Genomic DNA, 22048 nt, shown 5'->3' with positions numbered 1-22048 from the left:
CTGAAGGAAGATGATTAGTACTCACAGGCTTTGAGACAAGAACTTGGATAGTGCAAGCTTGCTGATGCGGTTGTTCTTAAGGCCATCGAGCATGGCCGAGGCTGCGACATCCATGTTTGGCGGTTCAAGGTTAGCGGCGTTGGCGGCACTCGTTTATACAAGGTAGAAATTTGAATGTGATTCGTCGATTATATTAAAATGCACACGACGCGTGGATTCTTTGCTTGTCTTGCGTGATGATTAAGTCGCCGGTGTTGTGTTGGGTTTCTCCTTAGCGCTCATCGTTGCTCGAACTTGCAGTCTTCGTTCGTGTTTTAATGACTATTTTTTTAATTATCAATACTTAACTATCGTCAACAAGAACAACAGTAAACAACGAGAACAACACTTTATTTTTTCTTTTGTCGAAAAACAGACGATGAGTATAGGCGGCTTTATTTATTTATTTTTTTGTTTTTTTCGTGAACAACTGATTCCTATCAAAGTCGACGTATATTCTTTATTTCCGCACACGTTCAGCTTTATTTTTTACACGTTAAAATACCGTGTAGGTATGTGTTACGCGTTGAGTATGTATAATGCTTTAGATTTTATTTTATTCAAAAGCGTCGTGTATGTGTTTGTATATAACTAACAAATGTTTCATATATTTATCTTTTGTTGTCGGAAAAAGTCCGTTGTTTTCGCGCGAATATATTTCTTCGGAATATAGGCCTATGGAAACTGTCTGCTTCGCATTGAAAGATTCACGCGAAAGAATAGAAAAAAGGAAACCAGACACACGAAATTACACGTATATGTTTGTATATACACAACGTAAAAGCAAGACGATAAAAGAAGGACGTGATATAAGATAGAAGGAGAAGAAGAATAGTAGGCTACGAGGACGACGAGTAGTACGTCGATGATAATACAGCCATGACGAGGATCACTCGGTACCTCGGGCTCGTCACGTCGAGGCACATGCTCACAGCGCGGCGGTCGGCGAGCCACTGATCGAGGATCGACCGTCTCCTCCTCTTTCACTCTCTCTCTCTCTCTCTTTTCCTTGGAGAAGGCGAGTCCAACACCACTACCACCGCCGGCAACAACATCCTCCACCACCACCACCTACCTACCTATCTACCTACCATCCTATCTACCACCTGCACAGGTGCTTTGCCTCTTCCTCTCTCTCTCTCTCTCTCTCTCTCTCTCTCTCTCTCTCTCTCTCTCTCTCTCTCTCTCTCTCTCTCTCTCACTCACTCACTCTTTACCTGCACACGCGGTCAAAGTTGTGCTTTGCTATAGCCTGCAAGAGAACAGAAACGCGCGCGCTTAGCTTGACCTACTCCCCCTTCGATCCAAACACCAAGCGCATGCGTTACAACTACTAAAAGCCAGAGGAAGGGGGGAGGGGAGTAACGAGGAAACGATGCCAGCTTTCGTACAGTGTACAGTGGTGGGGAGCAGTAGAGGAAAGGAGAATGCAAGCGCGGGCTTCAAGCAAAACGCCTAGCTGCGGAAAGAGCGAGTGTAATGAAAGAATGGCAACGAGGGACCTACGTACCCCTACGCGTATTTGTCGCTCTGCACATTTTCTGTTGCGTCGTTGCTGGAGATGTAGCTTCCTTTCTTATGAAGAATGAAAATTCTTTTTTCTTCGCGAGGCTGTTAATATGGGTTTCAAAGCTGTTTTTTGAGGGTATTTTTTTTATTGATAGATACATATTCAATTGATGTTAAAAAGTCATTTTTCACTGACTGGTGATTAGATAAAGTAAAATGTTGGATTTTGCATACGAGATCGATCAGGTAATTACGACACAAAATTCAAGGATTAGTATGTTCCTACTTCCAAAGCATAGTACGTAAAATCAATGTTTCTAGCTATCCGACTGTATTGATGCAAGCACTTGGTTGGATAATTCGTAAAGTAATTCGAAAACACGTATCATCATTAAACTCCCGACTTGGGAAAAATATTACGCGAACGTGTACATTTCTGAGTAATAATATAATGATCATCAAACTGAATGGTAAGTGGAGAGCAAAAACTTACGTACAGATGAAATCAATTTCCAACACGTATCAAGTGAAATAAGTGACAATCTGAGCATAATAAAATAATCCTACCAGCATCAACTGCGCAGAATCGTAAAGTCGAGCCGAGGCAATTTGCCACGCGGTTTGTGACGAAGAGAAATGAGCTACCGACGAGTACAATGAAAGAACACTCGAGGCGCGCACGTGTGTCTATTTAACTTTCATTTTTGCTTGAGAGACGGAGAGATTAGGAAGTGGAGGAGAAGCACATAGAGAATAAATCTTTAATCCACTTGATTGACTGTTTCTCATGTTTATCGATGCTGCATATCTACACGAGGGAGTCGGGGTGGTCACTTTAATTTATTAACCAGCTGATTGACTGGATATCGTTTATACGAGTGTCGAGGAAATTCCAGTTATTTTCGGTAATTATGGGTGTAGAAGTGACTTGAATTGAACCTCGTTAGTTTTCTTTGAAGATATCCGTAATTTTTCCATAATTATAATTTCAGACATCTGGAGCTTCACAGTTAAATTAATAACGTTGTAAAACGTTGAGAAAGAAACTTTTACAAAAGTGAGAAAGCACAATTGGAAGTTCATTTTATCTCCACAGTGGAAACTTTGAAACGGTCCATTGTCGCGATTTCCCGTCGGATCGCTGCCGCGGATAATTCAATTAAAAATATCCCTAGGCATAAATTCGCTTGTTCAACTATTTTACATTCAATTTTTTTCAACCTTTTCACAAAAAAATCTTCGCTTTCAAAAGAGCAGGGTAAAAGGGTAAAAAAATAGAAGAGCCCAGTTTTCCGTTTGAACTTCGAGCAGAAGAAATTTTCCGAGGAATTTTTTTCTGCCGCACGTGGCAAGTTCACTAAAGTTGGAATCCGACGAGTGTGCGCGCGAGATAAAAAAAAGAATGAGAAAAGCCGAGTGGCCCTTTTTCCTTATTTTCTGAAAATTTTTTGTTTTTTTATCCTCACGCTTCGTTCGGTCCGCTATATTATACTCTAAGCATATGTGTATCCCAGGTTAGAATACGCGCGATTGCACGGAATGAAAATCCGACATTCATTTCTGCCGTATGTAACCCAGCTCATACTCTTCGTAGTTTTCGATTGTCAATCAGCTCTGTGTTCTTTCCAACCCATCTCGCACACAAGGTTTAGGGTTATTTCCACTCGTACGCGAGTTGCTACATACCAGACGATTCTTTGTCCAGCTTTTTGGCTTGGCAATGACAAATAGCCGGGAAATTGTCGCACAATGACACGTAGTTGAAAAGTGCGCCTGGATCAAGTTTTTGAAAAATATTGCTAAGAATGATGGTTATTAATTTTTTTATCGGTACGCTTAGACGAAACAAAACAATTTCACATATATCGGTTTGACAGCTAAGGGGATATGCAGACTTTGAGAATCCAAAATTTAAGAAAGTTTCTTTTGTGAACGCAAAAGCGTGCTATTTTAGCGTATGAGCCATTTTTGTTCCGCATATATATCATGAGATATTGAACTCCGCTAAAATTCGAAATATGCCTTCCATACATAACTCCGTAGACACAGAATATAGAGAATTCGCAAGAATGTAAAAATAGTGCTGAAAAAACTGTTACACTATATGGCGTGACTATTGTTTAAAGAAGATTATCTATTGAAACTCTTAAAGTTTACCTATTTCCATCGAGCTTGAAGTAAGTGATAAAACAAGTATCAACTACTCACCAGTCAGAAAAGCACGAAGCCAAGTAAAAGGATAATTACATCGTGAAAGGGCAAACGAGAGAGAAGTACACTTGGGCAAGCTGCCCTGGCTACCGGTAGCTTTCGATTCTCGGTTGGTCGAGTACTCAGCTACCGCACCGCTGCGGTCAGAGATAGCCTTAGGGAAACTCGTGACGATGTCAGCTGTGCGCTCTCCTAAAATTTTTCCAATTCGAGCGACGAACAAAAAGACGAATTGTCTTTTTCTTCCAATGTTTCAAGGATGAGACTTGTATTATACCACAGGCAGCGTGTTGTGACGAACGCATGACAAATGAAAAATCGATTCTGCTCGATAGGAGAAAGAAGAATAGATTAAGAGTTAATGCCAGGAATGAAAAATGACCAGGAATAGTTGGAAATATTTTTGTATTCCAGACGGCTGAATGGTGATTCAAATGCTACTCGATTTTCTTTTTAAAATGTACACGAAGTGTCTTTTCTTGCTTTCATGTTGAATTTATGGAGCTTCGTTCCTTTTTCTCTTGCAATTTAAAATATGTAAATGATTGTCGTTGGCGAATGCATTGAGTAGGTAGATTTTATATAACAACCTGTAAGAGCTCCAATCCCATGACTACATCGGTTAGGGTATTCGCGACTTGAATAAATTTCTCAGTGCTGATTTTGTGAGGACTCTTAATTCTTTGGAATAGTAAAAGTTCAGCCCTAAGCAGTTCGTAAAAATAAATCAGGGGTTTAGATTCGCATTTAGTATGTCGTGCAAGCGGTCGACACGCTGCGCCATATCCTCGTTCTGCACCGAGTAGATTCATTCTTATATGTGTTTTCGTGTGTTATGTATTTTTTTATGTCGTTGTCTTGCATATATTATTCAAGTGAGCAATTGCTTCATTGCTTGGATATATTGCCTCGAGGTATCGAGAAGCATGCGTTCTTATACAGTTTAAATATATAGTCCGTTTATATAGTTTTGAGATTACAGTTTTCATACACTATTATACAAATTCTACCTACACACTGCATTCGCCAACATCAATCGGATTACAAAACGAAGTTCAATCACAAAAGATAAAAAATCTCAGCTCTGTAAATAAGAAATTTGGCTTTTGTTTTTTATCAAATCATCATAAAAAAGTGGTATCTTTAAAAAATGTCAAAGATTTTTAGCGGATTTGTCAAATATAGAAATATTTATAAAGACACATCCATTTTAATCACTCAAAGATATAGATTAAATAAGATCCTTCTATCGCATAAACATTAAATTAATATTGATCTAATATTTATTACTGAACGTTGGAAATTTTTCATAATCCAAAAAATTTATTAAGGAAACTATAGTTCCAATAAATCTGTCCATTTCATGCCAAATGCCGTATGTAATTGCTAATTGCATAGATTTTCATAGCTCTAAAATATAAATATATGAACACCACCTATGTTAAAATAGCGCGAAGTTTGACAGCTATAACGCGCAACATTGCAATTATATACACAATGGAGCCGCGAGTAGGTTTATTACGAAGACGCGATCGTTGTAGGCAGATACACAACAGACGTACAAGTAGTGCAGCTCGGTATTCGAGCCGCCAGCAAGGCGCCAAGCTAATTGCGCGCTCATGATGTTCCCAAGGCGACGCTTCCACCACCACCGGATGCCTCTCTGCTTCGGGCTAAATCAACTTCCATTTTTCCTGTATTCTTCACAATTCCACGGTATCAAGATACAAGTGTTTGTATTATTCTTCTGTAGAGTATCTTGGACATTTTATTATAATACCCACGAGGCGTGTTTTTGTCAGGACGATTCGATTGTCGTTAGAGAATAATGTATTTTGCATCAATATTAGTTTCATTAACGTCTATCTTATCTGCTAATAATTTCATAACTTACGATTCATGAAAGGAAAGTTGCGAGATTGCGAAGTGGAGTAAATTTATATGCACGGACGATCTAGGAATTTTTTGTGATATTAATAATGATTGATTTTTTTATCGTATACTACGATTTTATTAAATGTGATTTTATATGATTAATAATTTTAACGAAATAAATAAATTCACGCAGTGAAAGTGGTTACGATCTTGAAAAAAACCGAATTGACACAATGTTTCCGCAGTTCGTCATGTGAAACTTCGTTGGAAATAGAAATGCCTATTTTGACGAGAACCATTACTAATACGCAATATTCGTGATATTTTATTGTCTAACCGAGAGCGAAAACGGCAGAGAAAGCACAGGATAAAAAAAACGGTGAACCTCACATGGAATGGAAAATCAATACGTAAAAATCTCGTAACTTTAAATTTTTCGCAGTGAAATTTCCGTTTCTGACCCATCGAAGCTTAAAACAAAGAAAAAAGAATCTCGGTGCTTCAATCAAAGATAAAAAAATCATCAAAAGTAGAACGACGCAACATCAAGCTTTTTTATATTTTGCTGGACATCGCCTCTAGGGTGGTGGATATCAGCGTCAAAACGCAATTCCCCAAGCTCATCGCAACTCCAAGGACGACGACGTTGCTTTTCTCTCTATATTTTCCCACCCTCGTTCTCTTTCGGCATAGTCCGTTCTTTTCTCTTCTCCGCCTTCTCACCACACACGATTTATATGCCGGGCCGATACGAACTCGCTTCTCGTTTCTTTTTTGCGCTACCTGATTACATGCGGTTGCAGGAGGATTTAAGTGTTTGCATAATTCGCATCGCCGCGGGAGATTAATGGTATCGTGGTTTCCTACTTTATTGTGACTCGAACGTTTCTAAATTTTAAAGCAAATCGATACGAGCTAATTAGTTAAAATTCTGTAGTATAAGGTAAATTTTGTTACTCGCTGTCAGAAGCCTGAAATAAAAAAGTCCCCTTGTGAAATAACGAGAGAGGGGTAGAAGCGAAAGGTAGGTCAACGAGACGATGTTTTTTTGGCTAAAATAAAAAAAAAAATGAGTGAAAAAAAAAAGAGAGAGAAAGATTTTAAGCTCTCCTTTCAGTGCTCGACATCACATACCCTGCTGCACGCGTTAATTGCAATGATTTAAACTGAAAGTGTTGTAGCAGCAACACGCAGCGGTTTTTTCCTCTCTCCCTGGCATGCAATAACATCATGCTTATTTCTCGTTATGCAATTTTTCTTCAACAGAATTAATTTTTGTTCATTAGAGATGAAGTAACAATTTTTTTGTTTTCGTTTTCACACGAAGTGACGAATAATAATTATACGTGTGATTTTTTAGTCGAAGTCAATTGTATGCATAAAATACAAATACAATGACTAGACCAAAACAAGTCAGCATAGATATAATTAGAATTCGACAAAGACAAATTATGATATATAAATATATATATATACACACACATTAGAAAAATTGTATACCTAAATATAATAAGCCACCACATCCCACCTACTGCAAATGTATCGACTGAAAATTTATCCCTGGATCATAATTATGGTTTATTTTTCAATTTTTAAACGAACAATGCTGCTTTTGATAAAACTACTAGTCTTCACTCATTGAACTCGATACTTTGAAATATTTATAATTATTATGTTGCAAATTTATTTGCAACACGTGTTCAAAGTTAAATTTCTTTTCATGTTACCTAATGAAGAATAATATTGATCAATTAATAATAATTAAAATATCAAGTAACAAAATAGGTTAAAGATCGAAAACAATCTAAATCATTCAATTCTCATTAAGTCAATATCGATCCGTTCGCACGACAGAAGAGAAAAAAAAACTGTAACTAATCACTCGCAGCAAGTGAATAAGCAACGAATTGATACTCTCCATTATTTAAGTATTTTTACTCTCCGTAGATAGGTTAACCTAAAAATAATTCGTCGATCGAAGACGCTATTTTTCTCTCCGCCTTGCGACTATATGTAGGCGGAGATTCACATTACGTGTTACAAATCATGTGTAAATCTTTTTTTTTCTCTCACTTCCGCGGACGACAGCTTGCAAAAAGAATCTAATAATTGGCGCCGGAAAAAATATAATGACGCGGCAAACCATTGATATTGAACTGCTGTCGCGGCACATTATTTCTTCTCACCCTGTCTCTGCCGAATAATGGGAAGATTTCCGTATTTTTACCCGAGATTATATGCTGCTTCTGCAGATTTATACAACGCGCTAAATTTGATAAATTGATGGCGCACGTGCATATGCTCGAAGATTAATTTTTAAAATGCAAGTATATAACTTTTTATTGTTTGATCATGAACGTCAGTTGTATTATTTTAACTCTATGATATATGTATATAATAAAGTAAACTCTTAAGTTAAAAAAAAATCTCATGTAATTAAATTGAATTTCACCTCAGGTAAGTTTGAGTAATTCAAAAACAAGGAACAGAGCTACAACAGTGTAACTTTTGCTCGTAAATATAAATGATATATATAATATATTAAATAAATGTATAAACATACATATATCATTTCATAAAAATCCCCTATCGCGCGCACAGCAGATTGCAATTTCTTCACTGTCATATTGGTAGTGCTTTCAATTTTCAATAATATTAAAAAGCAATTAGATCTTGTCATTGAAATATTAAAAACAACAATAACAAATTCATGAAAATAAAAAGCAATTTCTCGCTGACGATTATCGTATTTGATAACATATATCACGCGACATTTATGAAATAATGGGTAGGACTTTCCAATAGACAAAAGCTCATCGTCAAAATTAAACTTTTATGGTATTGAAAACTCCAAGTGTAATCAAAGTTAATCACACTTCTCAGTAGCCAAAAAGTCGCAACAAGAGAAAATTGTAAGAAAAAAATCGATCGATTTCGAAACGAGCATTGGGATAAAGATAAATAAACAGGCGAGACCTCGGGTCTTCAGGATCGATCGGGTGACTTGCGTGTCGCGCGCCTCAAACAGAACAAAAACGTAGCTAGCGATAAAGTGCAGGGTGGCGAAAAGTTTGAAAGAACACTGTTTTTCCGGCGCTCCGATCTCTTTCTCTCACTTCTACTCTTAGGAGCGGGCTGTCATTCGCGTCCCGAGGTGCAAAATTGTCCTTCTGCTTTTATTCAATCACCCCGAGATATTTAATGTGATTGAAAGCAGCGATTTTCATTGAAAATCGTACGATTCGCTGCTTTCATCTAAGAAATTTTTTCGAGATGGAGATCACAAAATTGTAACATCTCAAGTGTGACCACGGTCTTAGCCAAAAGGTTCGACTTGCCTTTGTACGCAACATTCCTTCACTGCCTTAACCACTGCGTTCCGCGGTTTTCTTGTCTGCGCGTTCCACAAAGGCAGGAATTCGACGGTTACACAGCTAGTTGATGACTAGATAAGTTGTATCGATACGTAATGCGTCTCGGTTATACTGTCGTCGCCTTTGTTAAAAAATGATTTTGGCTTATCTTCTTTTTTCGTGTACATTTCTTTGAAAAATACATAAATAATAAAAGAAGGGGACAATCTTCACAGTGGGATAACCTTGTAAATGTAATTACACAACAGAAAAATGTGTGTGCATTAATTTAAAAAATAAATGTTTGCCCAGACATGAAACCCTCAGTTAAAAACAAGCAAGGCAACAAGAATTTTTTTTCTCGTATTCTTCGAAATCATAAAAAATGTGTGGTGATTCATGAGTTTAAAGAAAGTGCAAGTAATTCAGAGCGATTGAAATATAGAGAAAAAGTAGAAAAGAACTGAAACCACGAGCTTCTCTAGAAGGCGAATAACGGGTACCAGCGACGGTGGACGTGGCGACAGTTAGGGAGATGAAGGAAAAACAGTCGCGAGACAGACAGCCGCATTCTCTCGTTTGTTTATGCCGGGCATGCATAAGAAGAATTTAAGACTCGTTTGCTTGCTCTGCGCGTGCGCCGACAGTGTGGACGGCGAATATTTCCGGCCGAGCTTACGAAAATTGCAAGCCCGCATGTGTGCGCATAATATCCGACACGCTGCTGCATGAATAATCATCGCGGCGTTGCGTGGATAAAAAATTTCGCTCTGTATGAATGTTATGTAAACTCGGCGAGTGGCAGCGAGTAATTGCATCGGAAGCATTGTATCAACACACTCTCTCGATGAACATCGTGTATACGAGACTATCTCGCACGACTTGCCAACCCATGACTTACGCCGTGTTTGTCGATTAAGAATATGTTTCTATCTGTTGATGTTCTGTTGTTCATTCTAATTTCTGACTGCTCGCTGCTCATTAATTAACCATCTCCAGTATTCTTAAACCTTTGGCGGTTGTGCAGGAAATTTCGTTTGAAATTTCATAAACGATGTTCTTGATATCACTCTACAATTGAATTATCTTATTCTCATGTTAACTTCCAAAATCTATTAAATTTAATACTAATGTTTTTATTAAGAAACAAACTACATGATAGCGTTCACATTAACCTCATGTTTATTTTACTTGTCTGTGTATTGTAACCCGCGAAAAAAAGTTAATGAAAGAAAAAGATAATCACCCAGTAACACAAGGCAAAACTAAGATTTCTACACTAATATTTTTTATTCATTTTTTTCATATTTCAATACAACGCGCATTTGTATCGTAGTCATAAGAATTCTAATTATTCCAATCAAATAAGAAAAAAACTTTTTTCTCTCGCCTTTCTTGCACTCAATTCCAATAGAACACATTACTCACCTTATAAAAAAATATTTTTTGATAAATCTTAGACGCACAAGCGGATGCGAAACGCCCTACACTCACCAAATTTCCGCTAAAGCAATTCTTTCTATTTTCCGCCGAGGTTGACGATTTTGGGGGAGAGTTGGGTTATATATATTATATAGCTTTCGGTGCTTTTAGCAACACTGACCCAGAATCCGGGCGCTCGGCATTGTTCCGAGTGTCGAGCAGCATCCGTTCTCGTTAATTCCTTCTCTGTATATACGCAAATTCTCGGATTAAGCGAGCGCGAAAGAGAGAGAGAGAGAGAGAGAGAGAGAGAGAGAGAGAGAGAGAGAGAGAGAGGGAGCCAGAGGCCCCCACACCCGATTTAATTTGGTCGTTGTCGCACGTGACGGGCATTATAAGTTGCTCTATCGATTGTATTCCCAACGATGACACATGAGCATTTGCGACTTCAAGGACGGATTGCCGCGTACAATTTCCATCGATAAGTTGCTCGTGAAAATTAATTCATATATCAGACTTTTTCACGATATCCAGGAGCGTATTTCTTCTTTTAACGAGATCAATAAATTCGAGCACTAATCACCGGATAATAAATCACCAACACACATGCATACTCAACCTAATTAAAAAAATGCTCTCAAACGATATCAATGTAAAAAGTTCTTGGCCACAAGGAGTAAAGAGCAATCGTGGAAGCTAACCTGCGGGGAGATAAGGGAGAGCGAGTCGTTTGCCTGTTTATTTGCCTCTTTTATCTTTTTGTGCTTTCAGCGCCAGGTCCTTTTTGTATCGTCGCTATTATATGCCATGACTGTGCAATGCACCCGGGAAATCCGTTGCATTGAAATAAGTGTAATGAAGACTGCGTAAACTCTTTCATCCTTTTCCTTCTTGTGTCTCTATTCCTTAATCAACTTGCAATTGCACTCGTAATAGAACGTCACGCGAATTATCATCGTTTTTCTTTTTCCTACTTTCTTGTCTTTCATTCTCTTTCTTCTATGCACATCGGCAACAAATTAACCTACCGGTGCTTGTCGCAAGATAGAAGTTATCTCAGCTAACTAGAAATTACAGTTCTCTCTCTCTTTCCATCTGAATATAAAAATCTCAATTGAACTTAATGGAAAATAAATTGTGTCGTCTCGATGTGAATAAAAGAGGCTCCCTCTGCTGCAAAATAAAGGCACATTCAATTCTCTCTCTTGCCCCGCTACTTTTGTCGTCGACGTCACGAGGTAGAACTGCGCATTAGCAATATAATCCGAGCAGTCATACGTGTCCTAATCAAGTGGCCTCTCTAGAACTCATGACCTTGATATCAGGCGCTACGCCCCATTGTTATTACACTCGCTCTCTCTTCGTTTCACTTTCGTCTGTTGCTGCGGGTCGCTCTTTCCCGTCGTCGTCTTGTACTCTCGAGTCGATGAGTTTGTGGGTCAAGGGAGGGAGAGAGAGAGAGAGAGAAAGAGAGAGAGAGGGAGAGAGAGAGAGAGAGAGAGAGAGAGAGAGAGAGAGAGAGAGAGAGAAAGAGTGTGAGAGAGAGAGAGATTCGGAGCTTGACATTGGAATTCGGTAAGCTCTTGAAATTTATTAATGGACCGCTCGCTCCTCGACGTTTTTATTTACGTGCATCGATAGCCTATGCTGTGTAGCTAGTCTTGATGCATCTTTTTTGCCTATACGAATCGAAGGCAATCAATACGAAATAGAGAGAATGTTTTTTTTTCTTGTCTACAAAACGAAGGGGAGGCGTACGTTAAGCGCTTGTGCGTTTTTACGCTACGATGATGTGCTCGCGTTCGCAGAAGTACTTATTTGGAATGATATTGATTTTACTGGGTCAGCCTGTTATTTGAGGATCAATTTCGCTCTATCTTTGTTGACCGTCAGTCAAACATTAATGCAGATTGTACTTTCTCGATCTCTCTACCTCGCTGTATTTTCACGATGTAACTGCTGAAATTCAGAAGCGTATTTTTCATTCAAGTAAATTTGAGAATTGTTATAATAATTTTATCGCTAATGATACAGTTGCATTACGGTAATACGAGTTGCAAATTAACTGTTAGTTCTTGTTCATTAAGTACGAAATATCAAATTGTTCCGTAACAATGTGAAACGTAGAAATGTTGAAAAAGCGTAAAACTAATTAATCGCTTTAAATATTTTCTATTTCAGCGTGAAAACCTAGCCACAATACAAACGCTACTTTGGAGCTTCAATCTCTCGCAGAAGTATCTGGGAACGTTTGTAGAAGAACTCGACCAGTAGTTGCACACAGCGTTAGCGTCCGCCGCACCCATTGTACCCGCGAGCTAGCTAATAAGGCATAAAGCCGATCCCCACGACTTGGATTGAATAGCTTGCTCAGCGCTCGCTTGATGTTCCTTTCTTTCCACCGTAGAAAGGTTGAACGGCCTTTCTTTCGCATACATCTCTTTTTTTTACGATATCCTGCTTGATTTCGCAGGCGACTTCCGGCAGCTGCCTGCGACGAACAAGCAATTTTCATTTCTGATATATATCTGACTTGTGGATTATGGCTGAAATAACGTGCGACCTATTTTCTTTACGACTGTTGCGTCGTCGGTTAGAGCGGGACTAATATCACGACAACGTATGTCGTTATTGTTACATGCAATTTCGACGATTGCTTTAGGTAATCGAGGAGTTTGTTGGCTTTCTTTCTCGTACGCTCGCGTGAGCGCGCAATTATGCTGAAATACTGGGCGTGTGCCGCTCAAGCGCGAGAGGATGAAAACTATTCTTCTCTTTGTTTTTTTTTTGTTTCTTTCAAATACGTACATTTACAAAGTGCGTTAATGAGCTAATATGTTTGCATAACGTGATATGGCACCGACTGCCAAGAGAGAATTTAAACAAGTTTCGCGACATTATTCGAACAATAATGCTTCACGACCTACAATACCGTAACAATCGCGCGGAAACAGTTATCGGAAATCGGATCGGAGGCAAAGAGGTCACTTAGCGTATCAATTATTCAGCCCTCTCGTGCTATCGTCCAGGTGACAAACGATACGATCATCGTCATCGTCGCACTTGGATGAGGAAGATAAAAAGAGCAAAGCACACGAGCCGATAAATCACTTACGCCCGGGGACTGTCTCACCCACACACAGCATCTTCGAACGCCCCGCGCAGGTCATGAAAATTGATAATCAATAATGAAAGAAAAGAAAAGAGACGTGCGCGTGCGAGGAAGGCCATTACTATGCCCAAGACGTCGTGTAGGCCCGCGCGCAAAGACCAAGAAGGATCTTGCGTCCTACTTTCTCTCGAGGGCGATTCGACACTGACCGGACAAGGCAAAAGTTTTTCTTTCTTTTTTGTCACTTTTGGTTTGGGAAAAGGGAGAGAATTGTCGGCAATTAATTCGACGAGCTTATCGCGAAGGAACTGAGATTGTTTCCATTTTCTTTGTACGTTTCGATGAAAAATTTTACCACGTGGGTTGTTCTGAGTTAATGGATTTATTAAATTACTCTTGAATATTTCTTGATGGAATAATAATCGAGGCCAAAGATAATTTTTTTATGTACTCTGTACGAGAACAATATTTAAAAGTTTCATAGAAGATAAAATGAGTACTCGGATATGATTAGCCATTGGAACGCGATACGAAATAACAAAAAACTAAAGCCTCATAAATCTACTGTAATTAAATTATTTCATTTGTATAATTCATAATAGAATAAACATCAGCAAATGTATATAAATATCTGAAAGAATTCCAAGTGTAAAATCGTACATCAAATTTATCAGATTCCTGACCCTAGTAGTCATTCCAAAAAATCTATACCCATAACATTTCATGTGTACACAAATATGTAATTATTATGAAAATTAATAAAAGTTACTGTGAATTTTTGTGGTGGTATTCATATCTCGAAGCAATAAAAAGTAAAAGAAAATATAATGAAGACAAAAAATAAGGCTAACTATTTCACAAATACATTTAAAGATTGAGGAAAAAAAGAAAGAGAGTTTCAATTGAATGCCACCGAGTGATTAAAACTTCAACCTCGAATCTTCTCAACCCACAACCAGAAAACGCGCTAGATCGTTATTTAAAACTATCGCCTCTAAACAAAATCCATGTGCAGCTTTTTTAGCTTTTACTCCTTGACCACATTGAATTACGTGAGCGGATCTCAAGTATGTAAATATAGACACATAGGCATTTCATGGATTTTATTTTTATTGGATTCAAGTGTCAACACGCTTTTTTTCGAAAAACCCTCCACTTATCCGATCGATCTCCTATATAAAACTATTATTTCGTTTCACGAGAGACGGAGAAAAGGATATCCCGACTAAGACAAACATTTTAGTGGTGAAACACGACACTAAAAGCTTTCCGGATTTATATATATTTTTTTTCTTTTTTCGAAAGGAAGACTTTGAATATCCTGTATCCTATGAGATCCGATGCAGTCTCTCAGGCTATTCGAGTGGATAATGGCTGCAACATTACAATGCTTTTGCGCGTGGTCTTATCTGTTTGACGAGGCAGAAATGTTCGAGAAAATATACTATGTATTATGTTTTTATAAATATTTTATGCTGCCGAATCAAGCATGTTTCGTATCTTACGATTTAACTTATCGATCTAATAACTTAAGATATTATTGGTAAAAGTAAGTAACATCTAAAATTTCTAAACATCACAAATTTCTCGGTAATGGTGTTAAAACTCTAAAATGCATTCCACGGCAAGTGTCATACTTATTATGTAATCATCAAGAGCCCTACATCTTCACTGAACCTTTGCAAAAGCTGTACAATAAAAACTTTAAGTTTACCGTAGTCTTCTGCGCAGATTATAAAGTGAATATATAATAAATGAAGTGAAAATAATTTTGTAAAAGGCGAATTTATACAATTTATTTAAAAATGTGTAATTCAAAGTCAGAAAAATAATTTATTTCCAATATCCATGACACTGACTTCATAGTAATAATCCTTCACAAAACTTCAGGCTGTCTTTTATATAAATCGTTTTAAGTCAATAACCAATGGTCTTTAAAAGAGTTTTGATAAAACGATAACGAAATTCAAACTAATTAAAAAAGTTCACAACACAAATACTGAATGAGTGAAATTAAACTTTCTTAGCTCGCACCCATAACTTAAAAATCGCAAGAACAATAGTAAAAGATTTCCCATCTCCATGCCGACAGGAAACACGTCGGCTAAGTAACAAGTTTCATTTGCCTCTTACCTCTGACTTATTCAGCAAACTTTTCCTAGCGTTTCTTATTTCACTACTTTAAACTTAACCTGGACTCTCGATGAAGAGAAGTAAAGTTCGAGAGAGAAAGAGAAAATAAAAAGGAAACAGTGAAACGCATCGGGAGTGAACCTTTATCGCTTTTGACCCGTAAAGCGCATAACTCAAGAAACAGTCGGCACGCGGCACGGCAATAAGCCCAAGCAAACCACAAACAAAATAACAAGAGGACGCTAAATGAAGGGACGCAATTAGAGGAACAATCTCGTTGGATAATAAATTTTACGGAAATTTCATTTATTCGTTAACATTGGAAAATTTTGCTTTCCTGTTTTTGCGCTAATCACTCTTTTTTAATCACGTGGAATTGCGTAAAATGACTAAATCCGTTGGATAAACTTGAAGCGCAGAGAGAGTTGGCAGCGAGATTTCAGTTTTCGGCAGTTGCGCCTTAACTGCTTGAGTACACATTTGAGAGTTGATAATTCCTAAACTTGACTGTTATTTTAAAGAGAGTTCGCGAACCTAAGTAAATTACAGGTAGAAAAGTAAGAGTTTAGGCAGACGCGATTTTTCACTTATTGGTCACTGCAATCACTTGGTTCTTTGTGAACACTCAAGAGATATTTTTATAACTGATTTGCTTTATAAATTATTTGTCTTTGATTGTTAATGTCATTATTTGTAATATTCACCGACATCATCAAATGTATCGATATCTGTTGATAAACTAAAAATAATAATCCGATGCAGACCTAGCACTTTTTAAAAAACTTGTACATACATTTTTATGTTTAAAAACGTAATTTTCTGATATTTACATATAGACTTATGGATAGACGAAATTTCCTACATAATATAGTACTTGATAACTGAAATCTTTCCATCACTCCAACGTTGTATTTTCTTGTTGTTCAACCTTATTAATTAACACAACTGTGTACAAGAAGTCACATTATCGAACAATCAAAGTTGGGCCGACAAAAGCCATGAGGGCGCAACAAGAGGTAAAGAGAGAGGGTGGGGGGGGGGGGGGGGGGGAGTAAAGGTCACCCCAAAAAAAGCATCCGTGAAACAAAGCGCTCGAGAATGTGACAAAACAGCTTTGTCGCGCGAGATAAACGGCCCAAGCAGTTCAAAATAGAACATAGCAAGCAGTATCATTGCCGGAGGTCCTTTGTCATTAGACTTGCTCCGCGTCTCTCTCTCTCTCTCTCTCGCTCGCTCTCTGTCTCTCTCTCTCATCATATGCTGGCGTTTGTCCCGTATCGAGATAAATTGCTGTCCCGTCCCAATTATAACAAAGTTAACCTGAGCCTCGCGACGGAAATTGATCATCTACGAGTTTCCTGTTAGGCCGATGGACCCTCACCGACGATGCCGCGAGCAAATCGAGTTGGAGCATGTACGGTTCTTGAATTATCAGTTTAGCTAACGTTTGATGGCTTGTAGTCTAGCTGTGCCACCGTTGACGCTCGTCATCCTTTCAGTTGTCATTATTGGCAAATAATTTGATTGAGAGCTGTGTATGCGTGTGTATCGGTTACTCGTGTTTACTGTTTTGCGTCATCGCTAGAACGAATAATAGAGAGTACGTACCAACAATATTATTTGTCTTCCAACTGCGCGCCTTTATAAATAACGTCGTGGGCGCGAGAAATATTTACTGCGGGAAGGAGGATGAAAACTACGTCAGAATTAAACGATCAAAAATAAATGAGAACTCTGGCGTTGAATATTAAATATTTACCTACAGCCACTGCGCTTTGAGCACTGACAACTTTCTTGTTTGCTTTATTACTTATTCGATATTTCTTGAAAGTCTTGATTTTAACTTGACGTCTTTGAAGAAAAGATGTTGCATAAACTTGACAAGTGGACATTTTTCGGTTATGTCGCAAGACTCGTTTTATTTTTAAAAATCAAAGTGGCTGTTGAAAACGAACTGTTGGAAATCGTTAGCACGCCAGGCGAAATGGTCTATGTTACAGAATGAATTTTTTCAAAAGTTAACTTTATCTTTGTCCGACGTATTACGAAAATTGTTCCATGGTCTAATATTTTTCACTAGCTCGATTGATTTTTACTCATTGTATGAATTCACTGATGCAATATAAAATTAATTGATACAATCTTCAGTTAAGCTGTCAAGCCTTACTTATTCTATTGCATCTCCGAGGCAATTAAATTTACGCGCGAAACTTGGCACTAACGAAGAGTCCAAATTCAACTCTCCCTCTCTTCTCTTTCTCTCTCTCTCTCTCTCTCTCTCTCTCTCTCTCTCTCTCTCTCTCTCTCTCTCTCTTTCTGCTGCTTGTGCCTGAAATTGACTAGCCCCAGAAAAGATAAATTGTTTTGTTTCTCCGCTGCTTTGTTTTTTTTCTCCTTTTAGGCCTCGTCCGATCCGAGCATAGCATACACCTATTCGATTTCATGCAAGAATCGTTCCACCTCCCTCTCTCTTTCTGTCTCTCTCACTCACTCACTCGCTGATTCACTCTAGCCTCTCTCTGCTCTTTGCAGACAGAGCGAAATAATTTCAGCAAAGCTGCAATTTTTTATATTTAAAAAAAATTTTTTTAACGTGTCCATATATAAAAAAATATAGATGGTTCGAATTACCTGTGTTTTTCTTTATTATCCAAAATAAAATAAAATTATTAAAGAAAAGTTAGAAAATTTCGAGAAACGAACGATTGATGACGTATGTTTCTCTTTGTCTTATGTTCACTATCTTATCGTGTTTACGATAAAAATGTTGAACTCGACTTCAAAAGAATTATCATTTTCAAGATAATATAATATACAATAAAGGCAAACATTCACAATTTCAAAAGGCCCTTCATTAATCGGTTTATTTAAGAAATTCACGAGTCGACAATTCATCTCAGCATTCTTTCACATGTAACACTTCGGGAATTCGTCATTCGGAGAAAAAGGAAAGTCCTTGCTAAAGCGTCAAAGAACTCTAATCACGAAAATAGGACAATCAACGAATCTATAGTTCTCAATATCGAAAGACAAGCTATCAATCCAGCAGAGAAAAAGGAAAAAGCGAAATCCTCCTTTTCTCTCCCTAAAAATAGGAATATCATCTCTCGCAAAGCGAAACGTCGCTTACATTTCAATGTCAAAAGTAATATCTTAAACGTGCTCGCGGAGTGTAGCAGCGGAATACATCGATATATTGCACATGAATATTCATCTCCCTTTCTCTCCAGACACCAATAAACTATCCGTGCTATTACAGCAGATTCAGCGTATTGCGTACTCGGCAAACGTCAGCCTCGAGCGCCCAAAACTCAACGACGTGTGTGCGTGCATGTGTGTGCAGCTTGCTCCAATGTCGATTCATGCTGCGCTAGATTGCGTCTTTGAGCAACTCACACTTCTCTTCGCTTTTACATTGAACCGCTTCGTGCCAGTCACTTTCAAATACTCTGAGCCGCTCTTGACTCGAGTTATAATATTGCTGCTTTGTTGTTCAATTATCGATATTTTAACTGCGCTTTGTCATTCACTACTATTTACGTGCGGTATTTTGAGATAAGTTTTAAACATTCTCATAATCTCTGATTCTACTTTCGAGAAGAACTCGTAACATGGACATAAACAATTCTGTGGAATTTAACCTGGAAAACAAACTGTCCGCCTTGATATATAAAAACTAAACTCAAACATAAGCTGCTATTCCAAAGGTTCTGTAATCATACGAAACAAAAAGAGAGAAAGAAAGCATCCTTTGCAGTAGTTTAATTTCAAATAAGATTAAAATTGTTCAAAGGATAGACCGTCCTTATAGAACTTCATTTATGTAGATAATATCAATTCCTTATTTCTCAGAATATCTCTCCATTCATTGTCCCAAGAATATTCTATGGTGCTTCGGAGTAGAGCTCTCTGCATCTCTAATTTCATCTTTGAAATTAATCTTGAGGAAGCTCTCCGAAAAAATTAGTAAAATTTTACTCGTGGCTTATCTAAACACATACACGTTAAAACACAGATTTTGGACCCAAGATTAAATAACGGTTAAATATGACAAGCTCGTATTTCACGTTTGGAACCTCAAGAATGACACCTCAGAAAGCTCGACAAGACGCACAGTATAGCATATTATCGCAGTGTAAATTGTAACTCTTGAAGAACTGTATTTCTCATAAGCGATTGTCTATTTAAATTTCCTCGAGAAAGCCAACGCCATTATCTCTAATTCAGGTGGGCTAATACGCTCCTCTCATAATTGCACCTCGACTTTCTCGCGCCTTGCAATCATTCGCAATCTCGCATCTTTGTATCGCATCTGTGGATCGGCATAAACCCAAGCATTAATCACACAAGGATCGTTATAACCAGTCGCCAATTTCGTGAAGGGCTAAGTTTATGTGGTCGCACGCCATAGCGTTAATAAACCGTGCTTTAGCTAGCCGCAGGGGGAGATGACGAAACAGTTATTATTTTTGAATATCCTTTTATAGATTTCGAGCTATATACGCATATGACGAAGAAGCAAGGATATAATGGATTAACTCGCGCCGGGTAAGTTATTCATTGATGACGATGTGACGCACAGCACCTGATTGACGGTGCTTAATATGATGCAGCGTTAGTTATCAACGTCAGAATGAATATTGTTTCAGTAATATATTTATAATTTGTAATTTAATACTCGGTTTTCGTCGTTTATGAAGTAATAAATAAATAAAGGAAAGAGTAGATTGAAAATTCAATTTTATTTTTGCAAAAAAATAATTTATAGCAATTGAAGCGAATAAGTATTCTACAGAGGGAAAATTGAAAGAACACGATACTTTAAAAATTCAATACTTTGGCATGACAGGGAGAGTAAAGATAAAAATCTGGGGGTAAAGAAACGGAAGCCGCTCGACATTGTTAAGACGAGCGGCTTACAGTCCACTTTTTTCCGTTAAGCAGTCATTACAGCTCATTTACACTTTATACTAGCGCACTTTTGTTATGCTCTGCAATTGATACCTAAGAGGCGATTTGGCTGTGTTTCAGAAACTACTCTCTCTCTCTCTCCCTCTCTCTCTCTCTCTCTCTCTCTCTCTCTCTCTCTCTCCTCCCTCTCTCTCTCTCTCTCTCTCTCTCCTCTCTCTCTCTCTCTCTCTCTCCCTCTCTCTCTCTCTTTCCTTTATCTTCGCTCGAAATTTTGCGCGGAAACATTGAAACCAAACGATGCTTATCTTTTCCGGCGCTTGCCAAACCATTGCTGAGCAAGAGCAGTTATTGTTTGTTCTTTTTTTGTTCTCACAATAGAACGGCTGCTCGCATCGATATTCAAGCGCATAAATCTTGAATGCTGCTTATTCTCGCTGATATCTGTTCGCGAATATTTCGTACAAGTTTTTCCAAATTTATTAACGTGTTTTCGCTTTCGGCGATGAATTTTATTGTTTTATCGTTATAAGATTAAAAATACACAGTTGCGCTGATTTTTAAGTTGATATTTTGGATTTATTAATTGGCTCACTTGAGACATTTTAAAGTATCTTGATCCATACGACTAAACGCAAGCCAAATAATAGCTTATTTGTTTCAGAAATTGATTTACGAGAATTGCTTGTAACTATGGCGATAAATTATGATCAACTTTCGTCTGATTACAAGCATCAATAAAACCAACAAAGAATAATTTCACTTTGAAAAATATAATAAAAAAAATTTTTTTTGTTTTTAACAGAAAAAAAACTCTTTGTTAACGTGTAACGACAAAATTACTGCAAAATTAATGTTCAAGGCTAAAGTCTCGTTGCCTGAGATTATGATCTGAATAGAATATAATATCAATATGAAAAATTACAATACTGATATTGGACTGTCGGTTTTGCAATTATGTTTAAAAAATGACAATGCCTAAAATTTGGCTAGGTATTTTATGTCCTTACCATTAATCACAAACATTTTCAGAATAATTGTCTTTCCAACATAATAAAAAAACAATTTCTACTGTCAAATAATAAAGATTTTACTTCAAGCCAATAATTCGATGATGATTTCCCATTAAATCATCGTTTGCTTTATTGTTTTCTCGTCTTACAACTATTTAACAATTAAAATAATTATTGATTATCTAACTTTCTTGTAATTTCTTAACTTCATGAAAAAAGAAAGGAAAAAAATTGTTTTTCCTTTTTTTCCTGGTAAAGGGCTGAAATTAATGGTCACATTTATCTCATCCTTCTCTTGTAACGCGATGTCCATTTAGACAGTAGATCACTCGACCAAAAAGCCATCCTCGTTTCTGAGAAATCAGCGCTTAAAGCACTTTAACTCGACCACAATCCTCTTTTCCCACTGCGAACTCTGTCGCGTCATCCATCGCATCAATCAGGCCTACTCTTCTTTAACGAGGACAAAAAAC

The 22048-nt window shown here is 37.6% G+C and overlaps 1 protein-coding gene across 7 annotated transcripts in view; it reads right to left on the bottom strand.

The window, feature by feature from the left end:
- Positions 1–22048, bottom strand: part of LOC131670674 (synaptotagmin-7) — a 154004-nt gene that overhangs the window by 59508 nt on the left and 72448 nt on the right. For 4 of the 7 annotated variants that reach the window (XM_058946462.1, XM_058946463.1, XM_058946465.1 and 1 more), the window contains exon 1: positions 26–996. The exons of the other annotated variants lie outside the window; for them this stretch is intronic. In XM_058946462.1, the coding sequence (XP_058802445.1) occupies positions 26–114 (89 nt within the window). In that variant the 5' untranslated portion in view covers positions 115–996. Of the gene's footprint in view, positions 1–25; positions 997–22048 lie in introns of those variants that run through there. 7 annotated transcript variants of the gene reach the window in all.

The sequence above is a fragment of the Phymastichus coffea genome, unplaced genomic scaffold, assembly GCF_024137745.1.
Source record: "Phymastichus coffea isolate CEN01 unplaced genomic scaffold, Cenicafe_Pcof_1.1 PCOF00113, whole genome shotgun sequence".
Classification (NCBI taxonomy): Eukaryota; Metazoa; Arthropoda; class Insecta; order Hymenoptera; family Eulophidae; genus Phymastichus; species Phymastichus coffea.
This window is presented reverse-complemented; position numbering and strand designations above follow the sequence as displayed.